The 13,390-nt window shown below is 36.6% G+C and overlaps 1 protein-coding gene across 1 annotated transcript in view; it reads left to right on the forward strand.

The window, feature by feature from the left end:
• Window positions 1–413: 413 nt before the first annotated feature.
• The window catches only part of LOC142341195 (uncharacterized), a 41,379-nt gene continuing 28,402 nt past the window's right edge, over window positions 414–13,390 (forward strand). The window contains exons 1-3 of the mRNA XM_075392109.1: window positions 414–493; window positions 886–910; window positions 6,500–6,648. Coding sequence (XP_075248224.1) covers window positions 422–493; window positions 886–910; window positions 6,500–6,648 — 246 coding nt within the window. The 5' untranslated portion in view covers window positions 414–421. The remainder of the gene's footprint in view (window positions 494–885; window positions 911–6,499; window positions 6,649–13,390) is intronic.

Here is a 13,390-nt window from a genome sequence, read left to right on the forward strand (position 1 = left end):
GAATCTCGCCAAATACATATTTTAGCTGAGTTTCCTGGTGCTATAATGGCTCATTGGTGTGTATTATTTTTTTAACGTTGTTTAATTTTAGAATCCTGTTTAGTCCTGTGGGAATGTCATTGGATTTCTTTAGGTTTCACTGGGAGTTTTTATTATTCAGAATCAGGTTTTTGAGACTGTGCCTTCTGATATCACCAATTTCAAGACTTTGACAGCACTGATTGGATCATTCTCTATATTTTGCCCTGATGTAACCCTAGCCCCGATTTTAGCCCTGAGCAGATCATCCAGGATATTTGCCCCATTAGGTGTGACCCACGATCGTATGATCAGAGAAAAGTCTGGGCAGTCTCAGCATGGTTATAAGCTGGTTATAAGCACTAATATGATTACTGTTGAAACTATTTCAGCGTGGCAGCTAATGGCTGTGGCAACCTGCATGAGGATGTCTGAGCAGACCCAAGTGACCAATATATTCGAGGATTACCAATTTGTAAGTTGAGATCCATTTCTGAGAATCTTTTTTTGATGTTGGTTTCTAAGCCAGAGGTGATATGCAAGATTCGCAGCCGCTTATCTTGTCAAAATATTTTCGCCCCAACCCCCCCAGTTTTTTTATGACCCCCAGTTACAAATTATATGTTGTTATATAGCACGTTACCATGTAAGAAAATAGGACGTGCGTCTGGGGGTCATAAAAGATTTATGTTCACTAAGCTGGGGGCCCGAAACAGAATAGATCCCTATTCTGTTTACCCAGTTTTTTTATGCCAACCCCTCCCCTAATTACATATTATGTGTTGTCATATAGCACGTTTCTTTGTTACAATGAATCGAAATGAGACGCAATTTTTTGTAAGAAGAGGAGAGAATGATTCGTTTCAGCCAGTGTCAAGTGTTATGATAGAAAGTTAGTCCTATCTCTTTTCCCAAAAATCTCGTTTATCTTATATCCTTATTTTTCCCTTTGAGTGGGCAAAGTAAATTAATACTGGTTGGGCAGAACTTTGAACAAGCATTATGCAATTATCACATTTCAAAAGGCAGATAAAACCATTATTAGAAAAAAAATCAGAAAAAGGGCAGCTGAAAACCGGCTACTGTATGCCTAATGCTGTTCCGCTGCGATTACGCAGAAACCACAATTTTTATTAGTTCAATCGGGTCTTTCCCATTATAGCCCCCCATGAAATTATAGCCCCCCCCCATTATGGTATAATTACCATTATTGGGGGGGGGGTATAGGTTATCTGACCACTAAGCGGGGGGGGACTACAATGGGAAAGACCCGTTCAATCAATTTCTTAAACTATTTTTTCTACTGTGATTGTCTTTTTTCATTCTGTTGCTAATTTTGAGGTCAAATTTTAGTTCTAGGCCTTTGCCACATAACATAGTAGAATTGTTGATTTGTGGAAGGCTACGGTTAGTTTGCCTAAATTGTCACAAAGACTTTAAGAAGTACTCTGCTGCCTTAGTTTATTTTTAAAAATTGACAAAAAAGCAAAAAATATAGCAACTAAAGGCCTATTTGAGCACGAGGAATTCAAATCTAAATACTTGACATAATTTGTTGCCCAAGTTGTTTACGACAATGATTTTAAATTGCTCTCAAACAATGTTTGTGGTAAATATATTAGCCCTGTTTTTACACGCTCAATCCCTTTCCCGTCCCCCCCACCGCTAATGCAGCTACATTTCCTTTTGTTCCTCCCCTCTCTCAGGTAAGCCTACTAAGCTAGCCTTCCTGACCGCCAGATAGCTAAAGACGAAGCTAAACAATCGCCACTCGTTTGAGAGAAATTTGCCCGAGCTACGTCGGGTATTTTCTGTTAAATTTTGGCCAGCTAAAAATTGCTTGTAAGATCAAACTTGTGGAGCCACAGACTCCATGCTTGACATTTCAGCTAGTTCAATAAAGTTTTTGAGGGCCAGATTGGTGACCCAAATTTGGAAATCCCAAAGCCAGGACAAGGGCTTTTTCGTGAGAATCACAGAGGAGCGGGTTTGAAACATAATACGGTGATAAATGCTGACCAACTTTTTCTGATTTTACCAATTTCTCGCTAAATCGTTCTTTGGTCTTTGTTCGAAATTCCTAATTTCAACATTTTACAAAATGCACTTTAGAAGGAAAATTATTTAGGGTCTACATTTTAGTTGCGTCTAGGAGATTGAAACAATAGAGTTTGTTTGTATTAAACATTGAATTTTATTGTATGATCAATGAACTCGAAAGAAAAATTTCTGTCTGTTCATTCGAGGTTTGACTTTTCACATAAAACAAACCGGCAAAAAGTGTTGCCGGTTTGTTTTCTAAAGACAAAGTGTGTGTTAATGAATTTTTTCATTTAATTTTTTTGGCTCAAATTGACAATAAATATTTCAAAATATTAGCCTTTTTTCAAATTGCAAGAAATGAGCTTCTTCAGTCAACTTTTCTTCAATTTGCATCTTCAATTTGCAAATTTTTCTTCAATTTGCAACTTTTCTTTAATTTGCGTTGATTCGGGTACAGAATTTTTCAAGATAAAACGTAGATCAAACAATCCCGGTCCAATGTAAGAGTTGTTCTCCAAAAGAAGGAAATTTGTAAGAGTTGGGCTGCAAATGCAATTAAACTGTAAGAATGGGGCTGCTAAGGGTGGGGCTGATAAGAGGGTAAAATTATGTGATTTTCCAGTTGCCAGGGGTTAGTAAAATGTAAGAATGAAGCTGCTATGGAGCTAAAATTATGCTAAAATTATTTATTTTGTCCAATACTTTTCACTCCATCTATATGAATAACTTTTGTTAGACGATCACATTTTTGGCCCCTGGATAAATTACACCATAACCCCCTTACACCGTTTTATCCACACTGATAAACCCACGTTTACCTTGCTTTAGCCTCATGGCAACTGCGCACTCTTACATCATATTACCGCTTCCTTGTCAGCCGGGCTTAAACACAATTTTACCTCCCTTGGCAGCGCCAATTCATCATTTCTCCACCTTGACAACAGAACTCTTGCATCATTTCACACTCTTTTGCAACACCAGCACCATTTTTACTTAAATTTGCCCCTCTAAACATTTACCCGTATACCTACATTACTTTACCACATGGCAGCTGTACTCTTACACCATTTTACGCCCAATGAACAATTTACGCTCACCCTCAATCAGGGGTTAACTCCTCAGACGTTCGCCCATTGCAGCTCAATTCTGACCCCCAAAACTAATTATCACCCACTACTATATCAGTTTACCTCCTTAGACAAAATAACCCCTCACTCTTTTAACATAATAGGAGAAATTAATGGAGGACAATCAACACGGGACGTTTTCTTTAACTCCTGCTTTCATTATTGGTTTTATAAATGAGGGCCATTAGAATTCACTTATCAGAAAGCAATGTAATGGCCCTTAATTTCATTAATCAACAAAATCACTTAAAATTACGTTACATAATACATGCGAACAACCCTCTGGATTTGTTTTGATGGTTGTCGATGATAGAAAAAGGCAATATCATAACTACAAATTCGGACCTGAAATTTTTTCCCTAAGAATTAAGGTAGCAAAACAGAAAACACTTACTTTGGGTTAAATTTACTCGCCTCTTGATTTTGCCAAAGGGACCATGGTAAAAAAAAGAAATGATTACGTTTACCTCGAGATAATGTTAAGCTGTTGTCTATTCTTTCTTACTGAAACCTCAAATCAAGCGTAATGAGCTCTGAGTTGCCGGCATTTTTGCGTTAATTTAAATTTTAATTCCTATATTTGGCACCGTATCCTTTTTGCTTAAACAGCGTTTTTAAGAGTTTTTCCTCAAATTATTCTCGATGTTCTTACGCTACTAAGTAATTATAACTTTCACGGTTATGATTTTGGTCCTCTGTCGTTCGATTTGATTTCATTGTTTGGCTCAAGTCTGCCAAAGGAAAATATTGGGCAACAGTACTGTCACGTCGATTTACAATAATTGATATTGTATTGTTTTAGTCATTTGAATAGTTTTTTGTGATACATTTGATTAGTACCCGGTTCAAGGAAAAATTGGAAAAATTTGTAAGATAAGCAGTGAAAATTTGTTTCTTTTTCACCGCAAATTTCGTACATACTTTTGGGGTGAAATAAGGTGAAATTATGTAAACTCATTTCTCCGCCCTTACAAGTGTTCGAACCTCTCACCTCCTGCTTGTCATCCACTTCATCTTCCACTGCGCCATCTCTCACTAACTACACGTATTTTTGTTTTGAATATAAATCAAATTCACTCTACTTTCTGTAAAACCTGTGCGGTGAATTTTTAAGATTTGCGATTTTTAGCGGTGAAATTACATTTTAGCGGTGAAATGTGGTGATTTTTATTATGTTCACCGCTTACTCTAGTGGTGAAATTACATAAATTCACCGCTAAGAAAAAAGTGTCAAAAACATGCAAGATTAAGGGGTAATTTTAGGGGGCGGCTCAAATCAAACAATTCCTCCCTTACTGCTCATTAATTTCACCGCATTCACTGCTGATCTCACACAATTTTAACACTTTTTTCTGAGCCGTGATTTTATGTAAGTTCACAACTATGTTAAGCGGTGAATTTATGTAATTTCATTGCAATCACCGCTTTTCTCACATAGTTTTGACATTTTTTTCAGAGCGCTGAATTTATGTAAATTCACTGCTAGAATCAGCGGTGAAATTATGTAATTTCACCACTACCAGGCGATAAAGTTTTTTTTCACCGCCTGATTTATGTAATTTCACCGCATTGACAGCTTATCTTACAAAATTTGCCGCATTCAACCCTTGTCTCACATAATTTTTCGTTGAATGACGGTGACACCTCGACCCTTGTACTTAGCGCTCATAACATATTTTACTCATAAATTGATCGTAGTACTGAGACATTTTATGTAACGGTTTGAGTCTGCCAACTCCAATTTGCTATTTTTTCACCTTAACTCTTCCAAAGTTTTATAAAAACTGGATTTCTTAATAACCAGTAGTTGCTATAAAGTTTTTGCGGCAGTTTTTTTTTCTAAATCCAAATAAAATACTTGATAAAATTAATAACGAAAATAATAAGGAAAACTAAGGAATTATTATGGCTCATGAGTTGTTTACTACGACTTGAACGGTTTTTTTAAGTATGAGTGAAGCATTGGTGAGCACAGTCAATTTGTTTCCCGACCAAAGTTGTGGTTCTCTATTCGGGTTGAGCCCGAAATTTTTCTCAGCTGATTTGTGTCATAATGACTGCGTGCCATTTTGTCATACCCAATTTTGGCTCAGAACTTTCTGTTTACGACGGGATATCCTAAATCGGTTTCTGGTCTTTACGTCAAAAATACGTGAAAAATACGTCATTGGCGATCGTCTATTAGGCCTTCTGGAGGAGCTCTACAAGGTTTTAGCGAGCTTACTCAGTTTATAGCATGCTCAATTGTTGTTACGGTACTAAATTATAGATAAGAGAGGAGACTATCTTGCAACCTCGGTTTTACTTCTTTTTGCAACCTCTAAGCAAGTGTATACAGGAGATTTTTGCAAGATTTTGAATCCGGATTAAAAATTTTTCCATTGATGTTGGTTTTATAACTTGTTTAATAAACAACAAATTGCTTCAAATGTGTTTTCTAAAACATGAGTACCCTGATTTAATTTTTTGCCTGGGTTGACCTCTTGCAAGAATCTTGCAAGAGGTCAACCCAGGCAAAAAAATAAATCAGGATACTCATGTTTTAGAATCTTGCAAGTTTTGAATCAGCTTGCAAGATTCTTGCAAATTTTAAATTCCCTCATCACTAGGGTTGCCAACCTTAGATTTTATAAAACAATCTTCTTACATATTACCCGAGGGAAATTGGAGCGATAACAACGACTTTTTTTACCCAGAGGCCAAAGGAACTCTGCCGTTTATATTGTTTAGTGATTCCCTTAATTTCGCAAGGTGTTTTTGGCAAGGTAAAATTGACGGGGATCTCAGTTGAAAACTTTAGAGAAATGCGTAGTGTCCTGTCCTTCTTCTAGCCAATAAGATCTCTTGTGAAACCCAGTGGTTTTCCCACTGGAACAAGCTCATTGGGAAATCCATGCTTTCTATTGGGGGAAATGTGAGATCGATATATAAGTGAAATTTACAATCCCACTGGCGGGGGGGGGGGGGGGGGGAGGGTTGAGGGTTGGAGAGTTTGTGCAGCCAAGGAGAGGCCGATTGGAGCGCCACCCGACCCCACACCAAATATCAAGCAACGACGACTGATTCACCTCGCCATATCCATAATTTGTCCCCCCCCCCCCCGATTCGGCTCTGCGCCCGTTCGGCTGAAATTCTCAGCACACTAGAGTTGTGACTCGCTTCCCCAGTCGGAATCGAATGGTTATCTTGCAAGATCTTGCAAGACGATGCATCGTCTTGCAAGATTTTCTTGCAAGATCTTCCAAGATAGCCATTCGACTAGCAAGAATCTTGCAAGATAACCATTTGGTCTCGACTGGGGTTCCGTTTAGAGTTGAAGCAGTACGACAAAGAATGTCGTCAAGAATTCTGTCCCAAGCTGGACGTGAGGCAAGCGTTGCCCTGTGGGGACACCAGGACATCCAATCGGAATGCCAAATGTGTCAACCAGATGACAGTCGGAGACGGAGAGTTTGTCCAGGTCAAATTACATCATTGTAACGGTTTTTACAACATAGTAACAACATAGTAACAGTAACATAGTACGCCTATTACAACATAGTAACAGTTCTATGTAACGGTTTTATGAGCGCAAAAAAAATTTAAATAGCCAAAGTTTGGATTGTCTGGATTTTTTTTACATAAGCAAAAGTGGTCTAATGAGTTTTTCAAGACTCATTTTGAAGCGCAAAAAAATGTCATCTCCTTTTTTTGTTATTCCTAGCGTTTCATCTGTCACCTCGCAAGAGTTCAGTAACGATATGACGTTTTGTTTATTTTTCGTTCCCAAATATTCCCTAGCCCGTATTTAAAGGTATAATAATGGGCGATCATAGGCACCTTTATATAAATAAATTCGATTCAAGGTCGAACTAAACTCGAGATTTGGGGTAACTTCCGAACTCACGTAACTGTCCTACTTGAGAATTGGGCTCGCTTGTTTAGGAAAGATTAGGAAAGATTATTTGTCACCATTTATTTCAATTATTGCTTTTGTTTCATTGTGAGCTGTTGTAATTACCCGTTGCGTAACTGTTTCAACTCTGATTTTTCCAGGATAGGCGAAAATCCAATCTCGATCTACATATTCAAACGACTTGGAAAAATTGAATTTGACAAAGAATTTTTTGGTTTTCAGCAGAATGATAGGTTTTGATTTTTTTCAGAGCTGTATTGTTTCCTCCTTTTCATTTGACCTATCATCTTTAACGTTTCTTGAGCAAAACTGCTGCCGAAATATGTGGTTTTAATTTTATATCAGTATATTTTTATTTTCAAACTTTTAGGAGCAAATTCAGAACAACAGTTTTTTGTTTCATGAATAGAGTCAATTTCTATCAGAAAACAGGTCATTCGTTAAAATTATCATAAGCTGATTTCTGAGTTCAAAAATTTGATGTAGTTCTTCCGGATTTGGTCGAATTATGAGTTAGCTTATCAGCTGGTTTTATTTCGAGGTACATCTTGTTAAATATATGTGCTAAAACATCCTAATTACCGCTTATAGTCTTTTTACAATTCAGAGAATTTGAATTGTATTGGGTTGCTGTCTTTTTTTAAATATCTGTTCACATTTTCGTGATTTTTGAAGTCAAATTGGAGTAGTGATTTTGGTCACGCCGAAACAGCAGGTGGAGCGAAAACACGAGTGGTGTTGCGGCATAAAATTTTTTCGCTCCAATTTTAAAGTAGAGTGAGAAAACGGTGTGAACAGAAATTCGCTTTCTCGCTAGTGATTTTTTGTTCACATGCGGCAATTTCACTTTGATTTTTTATTGCTTTTTCGATTTTTTGGATCAAATTTATTCTTAATGGTTTTACCAGTCCATTCATAGTTCATTCTAGCCTAGTTTTGTTGTTTAAACCAAATTTCATCTTTTCGCTAGTGATTTTTTGTTATCATGCGGCAATTTTACTTTGATTTTTACTGTTTTTTCAATTTTTTGGATCAAATTTTTTTCTTAATGTATTTCCCAGTCCATTCATAGTTCATTCTAAGCCTGGTTTTGTTGTTTAAACCAATTTTCACTTTTTCGGTAGTGGGTTTTTTTGTTCGCATGCGGCTATTTCACTTTGATTTTTACTGTTTTTTCAATTTTTTTGGATCATATTTTTTTCTTAATGGTTTTCTCAATTCTTTCATAGTTCATTCTAGGCCTAGTTTTGTTGTTTAAACCAAATTTCACTCTTTCGCTTGTGGTTTTTTGTTTATATGCTGCATTTTAACTTTGATTTTCAGTTTTTAAAGAAACTTCTGATCTGATTTTTTTAGAAATGGTTTTCCCAGCTCACTCATGGTCCCTGGTAGGTCTAGTCTTTTGTTTAGTCAATGAAAATTCTTTGAATTGTACGTAAGGACTTGTCCTGTTATGTTTATGCATTCGCCTGCGTTCTTTGAGATGCTGAAGATGTCAATCTACTTTGTCTTGAGTTGTTTAAAGTTAAATTGATACAACTTGATACAACAAAACCCAGGTTGAGGTTCACGACCCCTTTGACATCTGATCTCATTATCAAGGGTGACGCCAAAGGATCTGATTAGGGAGGCAGGGTCGGGAAATTAGGCGTATCATAGATCTGGTGAAAGAGCCAAAGGACAAATTTTTGAACATGATCTGACGAGCCCGAACAGTTATTTTGTATGATCTTGCAAGATTCAAAATCCGGACTGCTATTTTGTAAGAATCTTTCAAGATCACCGCCCTATTATAATTTGGGTCATCATGTTGCCGAAAATGGAAGTTAGGGCCGATAAGACCCGGCCATTATAAAGATTTCGAGACAAAAGAAAAAAATAATCAAATGGCAATAACAAACTTTATTTACATCCAAAACTCAATGTCTACTTTTGAAGAAAATTATTAAAGAATTCGAAATTGCGAAGTCCAAAAAAATATTAACTAAACGAAGTAACCTCTACTTGATTAGTAAAGATATGGGGTCAGTCCTTGATGAGACTCTCCAACAATAAAATAAACTCTCTAAAGTAGACAATAAAGAACAAAATTGGAAAAGATAAAAATAGGTGTATATTTTTTGAGAACAAATATTGAAAACCATTAGATATCAACTGAAAGCTGTAAATAGTTTAGGTTCATTCATATCTCCAAATGAAGACATCAAGCTCAACTTTTATCCAGAGTATGTTGTACCTCTACAAAAACAAACGACAAAAACAGACGAAAAAAAATCAATTTATTTTTGCAAAAAAAAAACGGTTTTGAAGACGTTGAACTTTATTTTATTCCGTACAAATTACGATATGAACAATTGCCTTTCCTTTGAGGTGATGTGCTTCAAATGTGCTACCAATAATGTGAAAGGCGTCCTCTGAATATTGAGAATAGAAAACGAGTAGAGAAAAAAGAAGAAAAAATATCAATGTTGTTACTTTCAAAGTCATCAAAAACATTAGCTATCAACTGAAATCATTGAAAAGGTTCACGTTTTCTCAAGGAAAAGCCATTGGGATCTGTCATTGTTCAGAAAATGTCATGCGTGTCGAAGCTGTTAAAAAGCAATTGAATAAAAACATTAGTCTTAGTCGTATTCAATTGTGCCCTTCATCAACACCAATAATGTGGTGTTTGAATTCATCCATAGAAACCCGCTACGACCTGCAACTATTCAAAATCTTGCTACGCTTATGAGAAAAGCAACAAATGGAGACAAAAATCGAAAATGAAAAATTCCTGTACCAACTGCTATAAGACGGTGTTCAGGCCGTTAAAACCCATAATCTTTCCAGTGAAAATTATGATATATTCAGTGGTGCCTTCATTTTTCTTTCTTAAACGCCTAAACTATGATATCTGACCTGTCATTAGTTTGACAGGACAATAAAAAAGAATAACAGCACTAAAGTTTTTAATTTTTATACAGTAGAAAGACGATGCGTCCTGATATGGTTTTTGCGGACCTGAAGCTACAAACTGACCACAAAGATAAGAAATAATGGCAAGGCTTAATAATCCCTTGATTATTTTGAAAACAAGTGTTTTTAAAAGTGAAAACAACCATAAGCTTTTGTCTTAAAAAATAATTAGGTGCGCTTGAAATCATTAAAAAGCCAATTGGACTTGTCTTTGGCAGGCATTGATTTCAATTGATCTGTTATGTAATTAACATAAATAAAAGAAAAAAATTAGAAAAAAATTTTTATAAAAGACAGCGGCTGACCCCAATCCAAATTGTTTTTGACCATAAAAAATATTAGAACAAATTTAGTCTTGATATTGGTGTTCGCGCATTTAGAAGACGTAATTGTTCCGATTTTTATGGATATTGATTATTTGACGAAAAATTCAATATATTAAAAGTAAATTATGCATTTTGTATCGTTATCGAGTTAAATTAGCAGAAAATCGTCAGAAATTTAATTCAAGAACAGTCAAAGGAAGCGCGAGTGAACCTAGCCAGCCCCTTGGAGCTACCGCAGATTGTGTCAGCACTTTTTTAGGAGTTGTAATCCAACTTATACAATTTGGACAAAATAAGCCTATTTCGTGCAATTTTTCCTGAAGAAAGGCGGAAATTTCTGTAAACAAACATAGGCAAAATAATTGAATCAAACAATACGACAATACTGTTCTTTTTTCGGAGGTAAAACCAAAAACACACTATCGTTAAGGATCCAAACACATTTTTCAGCAAATTTGGCAAAAAAAAATGCGAGAAAATACGGAAAATCTTAACAAAAAACGATCAAAAATCAGTGAAATGCTCTCCAGATTTTAAAGCTCGATAACTCCTTGAAAAAACCAAAATGCGCAAAATATTTCATCTCAAACTATTAAAATAATTATATATCCTGCGCTGAAGGGGCTATCTAATGATACTACTCACAACCCTCTACGTTGAGTATATCGATCGGTCAAAATTAACAGAAAATAGAAGCCATTTGAGTATATAGTTGATCCTCAACTAAAGTGTGTCGGAGCAAATCGAATCTATCAGAATAGAATAGATTAGAATGTAAAGTTTGGAAAAAATTGTCTGACATGAGGTGGATTTGATTCGCAAAATGGTCTGATTTCAGTGCAAAGTCCTGATAGATGGTCTGATCAGAAAACGAAGTCTAAGAAACTTTATGTAACAAAAGTCCGATTTGTCGAGTAAGTTTACTCGTTTGTTTTGCAATTTTCTATATGCTACTAACAGCAATCATAAGAACAACTAAGTTTCGGAATTGGATCTCAAGTAATTACTAAATGAATTCCAGCAATAAGGTTATAGGCTATAACTGAAAACTCAAAATCGAGGAAATGAGTTAGTTACGTTTGTTCGTGAATAAGAGTGATAAAAAATCGTGTTTTTGCATTATTTGTATCTTTGTTTCTTGTTGTTTGAAGAAAATGACTTTATTGCACCGACCGTCTCCACGTCTGAAGATTTTTTAATTACCTGTTAATTGTCATGATCCTATATAGCTCGGCTATCATTTATATGATACGTGAGAGAATTAATCTAATTTTCCGGATTTTTTCTCAGCCACCCCCCGCTTCACCCATACAATATACAACCCCCCTTAACAGAAAACGCGTCATTACATAGTAAATCATTATGTAAAAATTTACACGTGCGCTTGGGGTGGGGTTGCAAATAATTGGCCTACTGAGATGGGGGGCACAAACCGAAAAATTCCCATTTTTTGTATCTGGTAATAATTACTCAAAATGTTGCGACGAAAACCACAAAATTTATCAATGCCAAAGTTTCAAAGCACTTCCAGTAAAGGACCGAGCTCAGCTGATTAAGGCAAAAGGACTTTGCTTCAACTACCTACGCCCTGGACATCGAAGTGAACAATGCAATGGTTCAACTTGTAGGAAATGCAAACGAAAGCACAACAGTCTTTTGAAATTGAAAGCCAATAACAACTCGAGGACAACTTCAACAGCGCCAAAGGTTACAACTAGCAGCACGTCACCACAAGAAGCAAGCAATCAAGCTGCAAAAACATTCAACAAAAACAAAGAAAAATTTACAGCCGCAGCACAGTCGCAGAATGAAGAAGAAGAAGAAGAAGTATTTCTTCCCACCGCAATCGTTTCAAATGACAACAACGGAAAAACAACTGATATTAGAGCAATTTTAGACTCAGGATCCCAAAGCAACCTCATCACGGAAGATGCAGTACAACGCCTTGGATTGAAAAAAGAAAAAGCCGACGGCCGAGTTTTTGGACTCGGAGTTCAAGAAGTCAACAACAGCAAAGGATCAGTAAACTTGTCTCTGAAAACGAAGGACGAAGACTTCATCAACATCAGAGCAACTGTCTTAGCCAAATTGACCAGCAATCTGCCTTCACATCAAGTGAATGTCAGCGGTTGGACAAAACTTCAGGACCTCAGTCTTGCGGACCCAAACTTTAATCAGCCATCCACCGTGGACTTGATAATTGGAGCAGGACACTATGAAGAACTGATGATTGGAGACAACAGAATCAAGGAGCCTCAAAAGCCAATTACCTACCGCTTATCTTGTTTTGGTTGGCTCGTGATCGGACGTGAGAGCCAACTTGAAAAGAAGAGTACTCAACTTCAGTCTTTTCTCATTTGTTCTGAACCAGACAATTTACAGTGATTCTGGGAGATTGAAGAAATTCCGACAGCAACACAGTGGACATCAGAAGAACAGAAATGCGAAGATCACTTCAAAAGTACCACCCGACGCTACTCAGAGAGAAGATTTATTGTGAAACTCCCTTTCAAAGAAGACTCCAAACCCTGGGTGACTCGTACCATCAAGCGAAAAGAAAACTACGGAGCCTCATCTTCCGACTGGAGAAGCAACCTGATGTATACAACAGATATAATCAGTTCATTCAGGAATTCATTCAACTTGGATACATGGAAGAAGTTTCCGGAAATAAAATTCATATGCCTGCCACAAAGTGTTTCCACTTGCCACATCATTGTGTCATCAAGGACGCCAGCAGCACAACTAAACTCAGAGTCGTATTTGATGCTTCAGCTAAGTCAGCCAGTGGAGTATCTTTAAACGACCGTCTCTTGGTTGGACCTCAACTTCAAAAGGATCTGTTTGGAATTCTGATTAGTTTTCGGTTCCATCAAGTAGCACTATCTGCCGACATTGCCAAGATGTACCGACAAGTTCAGCTTGACGATGAAGACAAGGATTTTTACAGGGTTTTGTGGAAAAATCCAAAGAGGTGAAAACATACAGAATGACAAGAGTGACCTATGGAATAGCATAATCTT

This window comes from Convolutriloba macropyga, chromosome 6 (genome assembly GCF_964194025.1).
Source record: "Convolutriloba macropyga chromosome 6, txConMacr16.3, whole genome shotgun sequence".
In the NCBI taxonomy this organism is placed as follows: Eukaryota; Metazoa; Xenacoelomorpha; order Acoela; family Convolutidae; genus Convolutriloba; species Convolutriloba macropyga.